Genomic DNA, 9,586 nt, shown 5'->3' on the forward strand with positions numbered 1-9,586 from the left:
TGATGTATAATATGAAGGATATTTTTGAATAAAAAGTTGGAGAGAAATTTTAAGAGAAAGAACTGATTTTTTTTGTTGGCAGTTGATATTGGAAGGTTCTGAGAGCAACGAAAACAGAAAATTGCCAATTACCAACAAAAATAACCAAGACTGAAATATTTCTGAAGTTTTTGCAATGTTTGTCTCGTCTAGAATAAAATCGAGAAGACATGCGTGAGACTTATTTAAACCAAGATTATAAACATATCAAAAAAACAGGTGAATTTGAAAGGCGTACAAATTTTGCGAATCCCATAGAACTATTCGTAGAAATAACAATAAGCAAAAATTTTCAATAATTATGTACTTGTTTGGGATACTTGTACTTCTAGGACACCAAGGAGGACTATACTTGAATCTATTTTCTACTATTTTCTTCCTTTTCTCTGTTAGTACACTTTTGATCTTTCATCGAAATGTTAGTTGATGAAACAGGTCACTAACAATGCAGCACCAGAAGAAGTTTTCTGAACACACACGGCTTGTTTAAAAAGTTCGGTAACGAATTCAGAGGAGCCCCATCCAAGCAGAAAAGAGACGAGTAGATACCGGTTGATCAACGGGTACTCGTACTGGTACATATTTTGTTTTTACGTGGAAATCCATTCGTTGATCTTTGTCATTCGGGCATCAATTATGCACAACTTTCATCTCTGGCTTCCATCCCGTTCTCTCTCGCTAACCTTACTTTAAAAATCGGCTCTAATTTAGAAATAGAAATTTTAATCTTTGTAAGACAAAGGAAAATCACAAAAACAGCATAAAGGATAGACTTAAAAGCGATATAGTGGATTGATCATGGGACTCGGGTGTTATTGCGGTGTTTGAAAGCCCCTATGGTCCATAGCTGATAAAGGAACCGTTGTCATTCTCCTTGGTATATAAAGTTATAAGGTTAGTAAAAAATCTATGTTCTTAATGTTAGATATTTCTTATACACATAGAATGCGTAGGATCTGGTTAAACTCGTATATGGTTTGTTAGACGAGAGGGAAAAACTGACTCAAATGAGGGTTTGAACTGATTTGAAGGCCGCTTGTTTATATATCCTTATTTATCACGAATCTCTATCCTAGCCGGTTACTACTCTTTCTACAGATATTTTGTTATTAAACTAATTTATACCACTTTTTATATACTATCTTTGGGAACTTTATTTCGTTTGTTGGATATGACTTCGATTATTTTCAAGAATCAGCAGTTTTCATTTTTGTTATTTTATTCTTTATTCTCACTGATTCAAAATGACATAATTATTTATGTCATTTACTGCCAGTCTAAATTTAAATTATTATATCCGTAAACCCATTTATTTTCATATTTTAATAGAATTCAATACATTTTATAGTAAATCAGAAAGAATTAATCAAAGAGTTATAACCAAAGATTGAAAAGGGAAAACTTTCATTGCGCGCGCGATCAAAGATTAATGCGGTAATATGTCATTAATCCTAGCAATAAATACGTGCAAGGTAACCAGATATTTGTTAAGAATAGAAAGTGAATGAAAGAAGACTGATTTGTCTTTTAGATATTGTGGTCTAAAGACATTATATTTGCCGATTTTGTACGTGTAAAACATTATCATACAGGTACTATAGGATGTGGCTTGAAGTGGGAAGCCAAAGTTAAACGCTTTGCACTGGATCGCCAGGTTTTTTGATTAATCAGATAAAAGAGATTTTGGAACGAAAATTAACGTAATATTATATGGTGACCATCGAACCGGATTTCTTGTTTATAAGATATACCAGTATACCACGGTGTCGGAGACGGAGGAGAAAGCGTTTGTTTCACTAAGAATTTGTAAATATTATTGGTTTTAGCAAACACTTCGGAATTATCAGAATACACCTGTATTTTCATCGACCTGTGCGAAGTTGTACTGTATAAGCAAATACTTTGTTCCTAACATTAACATCTATTAAGCGAAGTATGAAATATAGTTTATGTATTTTGACGTACTTTTTGTTTATTTGTTTTTAAGGAATTAAAATAAACATGAAACTGCTAATATTTTGTACAGTACTTACCATTCAATTGGTGACCAATTCTCTCACAGGTGAGTCCAATACAATATGTTGCGCATGCGTGTATGATGTCTTGAAACCATGTCAGTTGCAAAGTCCTTCATACAATACTCTTCCTTGAGACAGAGAATACATCTAGTTGCAGAAGGCAGCATTTTCAACACCAGAATTCTTGCATGGCTCTGATAAACAAGAAAAAGAAAATAATCATGAAGCATTTGCATGAATCTCATGATATCAATTACTACTTGGCATTATGTTTAAACATTTATTTTCATAAAGATATACAACAATATAACTGTCGCTTAGCAACCATTGTTAGCAAAGAGTCATACAAAAGAGCGACATTGCGGAAGGAATGAAATGACAAATGGGATTGGATTGGGATCGACGTTGAATTTCATGGGTTTGGATTCATCAATAGAACAACTATTTTTCCGCACCTCGTCACGCAGTGAGATCTTGTCAAAACTTATAGGCCGAGAAATTGGATGGGGCTTCCTTTTACGGGAATCTCTAGGATGCTGTAGTCATGACAACAAAAAACACCAAAAGTGGTCACTAAACTGCAATGCACTATCTAAAAAGTTTACTAACTGTTTTCTTTTATGGTAGAATCGAAGCCAATGATGAAATCACCCGAGCTTCACAGATCACGTCGAAGTGTTGTGATCAAAGCTATGCACAACATATGGCTTTCAAGACGTCGCCGTGATGTTGACATGGACAAACTCGTGCTTCTCAGAAAAAAGCTCACGAGAATGAGGAGAAGCTTAGCTGTTGGACCAAGTAAGGAATCACAAGAAAGGCAACTGCGAGTCTTGAAATTCAAGGGTGGGGCTAGGCCGCGAAAAAAAAAGTCATATTTTACAACTCTTATGCTATTTTTAGCATTTTTGTGTCATACCTGGAAAAGGATATAATGCAAGGTCAACAAGTGCACTTCTATCTCCAATTAGACTGACGGTGTGAGAGAGAGAACTGAAGAAGGGCAAGACAGAAAGTTGCCTGTATTGCAATATAACCTTCTAATATTTTTTTGCAATCACATAGTAAGTCCTTTCTTCATTTTCCAGCAAAAGCTATAAAAGTAGAGATAAAATTCTTAACAAGCTGGATGGACGCAATGGAGAATCATACGTCAACGCCGTACCGCATGATGGATGGTAACATACTTGATGCGGTGAGTACAATACTACACATTTACGATTCCCCTTTTTTCATAGTTCCAAAGAAGATCTAAGAACTCGCGTTGCTTGGAAATGTATAGGACCAACTGAGACGGGAGGGCATTTTTACATTGGCATTTTTATTAGATGTTCTTACAATCTCATACGAAAAGAAGTCGTTTGCAGTGTCTTTATTTGCATGGAGAGGAACAATAGATTAGCCATAAAACTGTAAGTTAACACAAGTAAATCTTACGCTAATACTGTGCGCAGATATTCACAGAGCTCATTGGAGATACAGAATACATTGAATCCAAAGTCATGACGTTAAAGTAAGTTATATTTGCTAATATTTTTACTTTATTCTCTTCTACGTTTCGCCCTACACTAATATTCCTTGGGTATATATTACTTGGCATGTTAATTTGCTTATACAAAATAAATGGTCTCCAACATGGCGGCCATTATGTCTTTCGACTTTCATTCTCACGGGAGGCGATGCACCCCACAAATATATATATTTTTTCTTTTAAAAAGTAACTAAGAAATCTTAACCATTTACGCAGGAAATCCAACGACAAAGATCCACAGATTCTCGCTGATATCGAGTTTGATTTCGATCAAAGCGAAGAAGATCCACTTGTGCATCTACGCGAGATCGTGGAATCAGGCAGGATCTCAGGAATGGAAGTGTCTCCCGACTATTTCATTATCTTTGGTAAGTTAATCATATGATCAGGAGAAAATCTCTATTTTTTGATTCAAGTACTCTTAGGGTAGGAGAAGGAATGCAGAAAGAAAGAAATCAAGGAGGAAGAGAGGAAAGAATGAAAGAGTGAGTGAGTAAAAGAAAAAGAGAATATTTTCATGGCTTCCATCATCCCAGTTAACTTCTTTAAAGAGAACGCAATTTTCTCTTTCGTGAACTAGTGGCATTTGGCTAATTAACAATTACCAGCTTTCATTCATTATCAAGCTTATCTTTACAGACACCCAGAAGCCATCAACTCCAAATAAATCAAACTCAACATCAGGAAAGGTGTCTCTGTTGGACGTTCATGGTAACCCAACATATGCACCAACAGTATTAACTACACTGGCACCTACAACTGCTGTATATACTGGTCCATGTAAGTAGCCCGGCTGTGCCAGGATTATAAATCCTCATCAACAATCATTTGGTTGTATAGATTCTTAAATACAGTTTTTTCGCAGTCAAAACTGAGTGGAACTTCAACCTCCTGAAAATAAAAGCCAAAAAATCAAATCGTAATGATTTGATTTTGGAGGACGGAGGAAACCAGAGAATCAGTAGAAAATCTATCAAACCACAGGAAAAACACCAATAAGCAACTTAATTACATCCAGAAATAGTAGCGCAGCGCACACCATTTATTCTTTCCATTTAATAACGACAAGACAGTTGTTTCTCATGTAAGATATTTCTGTAACGGGTTCTTGGTCAGTTTCCACTGCGTCATAGTTAACAGAGTGGATCATATATGTCCGCCATATTGTTTTACACTGCAACGCGTTGTCACGTTATGGTGCATGCAGTTCAACCTTAAACGCGAAACAAAGGGCCAGTCCTTTGAAGTTTGCTGGGTTTCACAACCAGTTCCCTCTAGCGTTCACTTACATTCCAATCAATCAATGATCACTTAACTTATTTATTTTAACAAAAGTCTTTTTTTTTTTGGCTTTTTAGATCAAGAGTTTCAGTACGATATCAAGCTCAAACGTCCTTGGGACCCAAGACTGAGCGATGGCAGCAACAATGTGACCAAACACCTTGAGGACCACATCCAAAATATTGTGAGTAACTAATGATTACTAACGAAATAAGAAACGAATACTCGAGAAAGCTATATTTGTATTTGTATATTTCCAGGTAAAAATCATTTTTGACAACAAGCCAAACTTTGTTGATGACCGAGTAACGAGTATCAGGTAGGTGCAGTATGGGAAGTTCGTCTTAAGAAATCAAAACAATGAACTTTGCACTGAATTCTCCCAAACGTTTGCGCAGACAAGTAGAATCTTCTTCGTAGTTAACCTAAGCGTTTTATAATGTGCTGTTATTGCTTGTTCAGTGAGGGGCCGGATGAGCATCCATTTATTCGCATCGTATTGCGGTTCAAGCCTGGTGATTATGATCCCATGGCAAAGATTCTTCAGCTTGTTAAGTCAGGAATGTTGGGTGATATACCCATCTTTGAGGACTATCTAAGTAAGTACCATTTCCATAAGTTACTTTGGCTTAACTAATAATGAACTTTTTTTGGGTGATATTCGATGTCCTAAGGCCAGCACATCAACGGTCCATGTATGCGCCCTTCCCTAGAATCTCGAACTTCTTTTTGAATTTCTTTTTGGTAATCTTTACTCCTATCGAGTCCAGATTCTGGAAAAAAGAGGCGAAGCTTCTGCGTGGTAGAGCCCTGAGGGAGGTTGTTCCTGAAAGGCGTTTCCAGCAAGCACACACATCCAAATTTTTAGTTGACTTTTATTTCTTTGGTTTTTTCAGACGGTGAACTACCAGGTTCAAAGCCACCTGTTTATAATCCGCCCCAAAACACCGAACAAGTGGATCAACTACGACCAACTAAGGCCCTGGTGCCTTATCAACCTCAAGAAAATGTCCAGCCACCAGCGCCAGTGCCTATTCCGGCCTACGCAACACCATCACCAGGTAACCACTTTGGTACTGGTTTGCATTGTGCTAGCCCATTAGGCTTGCTTATTTGACTTTAGAGACAAAAGAACGTTTGAATTCAGGCTTATTCAGGCCGCGTAAAAAACGGTATTCAAACTAGTCACTATGTATTGATGAAGGATAAGGTTATACCTATCACTGACAAAGGTCAGTTTTAGTAAATATTTCTATGATTGAGTATAATGTAAATTTATTTCTTATTTTCACAGGTCAAGTTCTGTCTGGTCATGTAATTCTTGATCAAACCTGGTATCCCTTCATGGATGATCCAAGGAGCGCAACCGACAAAATATTATCTGACACTATCGCAAAAGCTGTAAGTTACACATTGATCCTTGCGAAATGTCCTATCCGTAGCCTGATTCAATGCAAAAACGTTTAGTCATCGTTATGCTGAATATGGAATTAAGAAATGCAATAAAGAGGTGCCAATATACTTCCTTGAGGTACTCCCATGTTGATGCATGGCCAGTATGCCCTTATGACACCGTAACTATTTTCCCTTTACGCCTTACTCTAATACAATCTTTAACACTATTATTTACGAATTCTCAATTCTTTCATTTTTCTAGATTAAAGAAGCATATAAACCATATGATGTCGATGTAAAGATCACAGGTCTAAGGTCAGCAGATACGCGTTTAAGTTCAATTATTCTTGCTCTCGTAACCAGCCAATAAGGCTTAACGTCGGAATGAAGTTAAATGTTCGTGTATGGTTATTCTGTCGACAGCCGTACTCCTGATAACAAGATCAGAGCTGACTTCACCATCACGTTCCCTGCAAACGAATCTCCAACTCTAAAACCATTGAACGACGCAATTGCTTCTGGTGTTCTGGGTGGATTACCAGTAATAAGTAAGAAAATACACTTTACACTATTTTTGATTCTCATGAGTTTGACATTACTATGAGATAAAGTTCTACCGAAAATCTAGAAAATAAACTTGACCGAGACCTAATGTGAATGATATCTTCTAATCTGGTGGAACAGCAGAGAGAGGAAATAACCCACATTGTGCTACCACATTAAGCCCAGTAATTAAATGGTACTATTTTTTCTTGGCAGTTGAGAAGCCAGCAGATGCGACGTCAGGTCAGGCTGGACAAACAGGACAGACAGGTCAATCCAACACTGCTGCTCCAACTCAGGCTGCTGCAACACAACCTGCCGTAGCGCAGGCTGCAGTAACACAAGCCGCTCCAAGTCAACCTGCCTCAACGCAGGCTGCTGTAACGCAAGCTGCTCCGACTCAGCCTGTTGTGACACAGGCTGCTCCAACTCAGGCTCGACAGACAGTTCCAAGTCAAGCAGCAGTACCTGCTGTACCTGCATCGTCAGATGTTCCTATTCTTCCTGCAAAACCACCTGTGATATCCTATAATGGCGGTGTGGTGCCCTTACCTCAAGGTATCATGAGCAGATTACCGAGAGATTACTTTGGCATGTTCTACAAATAGTACAGTGTCAGGTCAATAAACTCATAAGTTTCCATGCTCCACAAAGAAGACAAAAAAGTTAACTGATTTTGTAGTCATGGCGTTTCTTATCTATTTAACTCATCTAGCACTTGCATTTTAGCATTTTAGCACTTGCACTAACTATTTGAATCTTTCTTGAACTCTGATCTTGGCAGGAATTCCCAGTTCATGCGAGGAAATACGATCATGTGGTATAGGAAACCAGGATGGAGAGTACGTTATCAAGGCAAGACCCAGTTGTCATCTAAGTATCATTTGTCAGAACATGAATGAGCCCTATCCAAAAGAGTACCTCGGTGGACCTGCACAGAATCAGTGGCAATATTGGCACTATGCTGTGTTAGTAAAGCTTTCATCGCACGACAAAGAAGGCATTGACAATCGTGCTTGTCTTGAAAACACAGGTACTCAGTTTTAATACAGAAAAAAATGTTTTAGTTACATATTTACAGCTTTAAATTAACAAAGAAAAGCAAACTAACAAAACAAAAATGCAAAAAAGTTTAAATTTACCTCAGTCAATGTTGATTTATTTGGAAATGATAATGTTGAGTAATCAAAGTAGCCAAGTCACGTGGAGCGGAGTCTAAGTCTGACTGGCTTTCGCAGCTACTTCCTAAAGTGAAGTGTGAAAAAATGCAATTAAAAACTCTCCTCTTTGCTCATTTTGGGCGTGTCATTGTACCATAACGATTTATTAGTTATACCATGGTAATTTTATGCTTCTTTCAGCTGTTGGACGCCAATTCATAGCTAAAGTGATGGCTGCTGGCGCACGACAAGGAAACCCTTTAGTTCCATGGAAAGCGAACATAAAGAGAATGATTCACTCATACATTGGAGACAAGAAGCAAAAGAAAAGGCGTTCGCTTGAGGACATGGATATAACGCTCAGCACTAAGGCTATTAGAATTTACAAGAGGTGAGTTGATAGTTTTTCTACTACGTCCAAGGGCGTAGCCAGTGGGGTGCCAAGGGGGCCAGGGCTCCCATTTTCTTGTTTACATGTTTGTACTGTTCTCATGAGATAGGCAGTAAGCCCTTGATTCCTCTCTTGGAAACGCTCTGTCCCTTTATCAGTCTGTAAACTAATAACTTTCTCTTTTTGTAGGTATGCACTCTTAAATCACTTCAAATAAGAGTCCCTAGCTGTCACAAGCCAGAACGAAAATCTATGGAGTGTCGTTAAATGTTTTTTTAAATATATATATATATATAATGACTTAATATCTTCTTTCATTGTCAGGCAGTAACAAACTAATGCATTGATATTCGTTAAATATCTTCCTTCGAAAAAATATGAAATGTTTTATGGTAAAAATGCCGGTTTAGTTAGTGTATCTTCTTGTTCTTGCTATATTTGGTGCGTAGTACAGGTTCGTAGTATTAGTTACAATTTGAGTTTTGTAGTTATATTATATTGTATTGTGGTGAAGGTAATTTATTCGAACGAATGATTGATCTTTTGCTCGAGGTTTTAAATTTTGTTGTTAAGCCCTATGGAAACACTATTCGTTACATTTCTGTAGTCTCGAAAGTTTTGACGTAATGGATTTATAATACGCTGGAAACACAGAGGCTCTCTCACGGCTTCATTGCTTCTTGGACGTCTGCTTCGGTGACGCACCTTCGACCTTTGGAACCCAGGAAAATTTTACCATTGTATTTTGGTACGAAAAAAAGCTCAAAGTTTACTGAAAAATCATGCAAAGTAAACTCTAATTGAATTGTTAAATTATTATAAATCGCTAATTATTAAGAGAAAAATGCGAAAATGCACGAGTTTTAAGGCACCAACCAAAGCCAAAATTTTCCAGGAAAAGTGAGTGAAAATGATGGTATTTTGGAAGCCAAAAACAATGATGTCAGGGTTCTACTTGACATGCGCAGCTAAATAAAACGTACTTTAAATCAACACTTATGTATTTTTTTGCAAAAAATCAATAAATATAGATAGAAATGTAGTGATATTTTCTTAAGAAATATACTGATTATTAAAAAAGTACAGTATTTGTACAAAACAACGACATTTTGTATACTTTCATGCTTTATATTAAGTTGCATTTCTTTCTCGCGCCAGTGACGCGCGGTCGTGTTGTTAGACCTTGTGGCCTTGGCCTGTGGTCTCGATTTGGTACTCTTCAGAACGA

At 37.3% G+C, this 9,586-nt stretch overlaps 1 protein-coding gene across 1 annotated transcript; it reads left to right on the forward strand.

Annotated features, from left to right (window-relative positions):
- Positions 1-633: 633 nt before the first annotated feature.
- Positions 634-9,465, forward strand: LOC116306372 (uncharacterized). The gene is made up of 18 exons (XM_031716417.2): positions 634-933; positions 2,027-2,101; positions 2,685-2,858; positions 3,146-3,252; positions 3,512-3,570; positions 3,805-3,956; positions 4,228-4,368; positions 4,947-5,053; positions 5,130-5,188; positions 5,332-5,468; positions 5,766-5,930; positions 6,164-6,270; positions 6,527-6,579; positions 6,688-6,812; positions 7,024-7,365; positions 7,592-7,840; positions 8,169-8,358; positions 8,548-9,465. Exons 2-18 carry the CDS (start codon positions 2,041-2,043, stop codon positions 8,573-8,575), a joined length of 2,256 nt encoding a protein of 751 aa, XP_031572277.2. The 5' UTR covers positions 634-933; positions 2,027-2,040; the 3' UTR covers positions 8,576-9,465.
- Positions 9,466-9,586: the final 121 nt, after the last annotated feature.

Source organism: Actinia tenebrosa, unplaced genomic scaffold (assembly GCF_029948245.1).
Source record: "Actinia tenebrosa isolate PJP-AT-01 unplaced genomic scaffold, QUT_ActTen_1.0 PGA_scaffold7__59_contigs__length_16204524, whole genome shotgun sequence".
Taxonomy (NCBI): domain Eukaryota; kingdom Metazoa; phylum Cnidaria; class Anthozoa; order Actiniaria; family Actiniidae; genus Actinia; species Actinia tenebrosa.

Coding starts and splice junctions, on each gene's coding strand:
- LOC116306372 (XM_031716417.2), top strand. CDS start 2,041: ATGAAACTGCTAATATTTTGTACAGTACTTACCATTCAATTGGTGACC. Junction 3,253..3,511: donor ATGGTAACATACTTGATGCG/GTGAGTACAATA, acceptor TACTGTGCGCAG/ATATTCACAGAGCTCATTGG. Junction 7,366..7,591: donor TGTGGTGCCCTTACCTCAAG/GTATCATGAGCA, acceptor TGATCTTGGCAG/GAATTCCCAGTTCATGCGAG.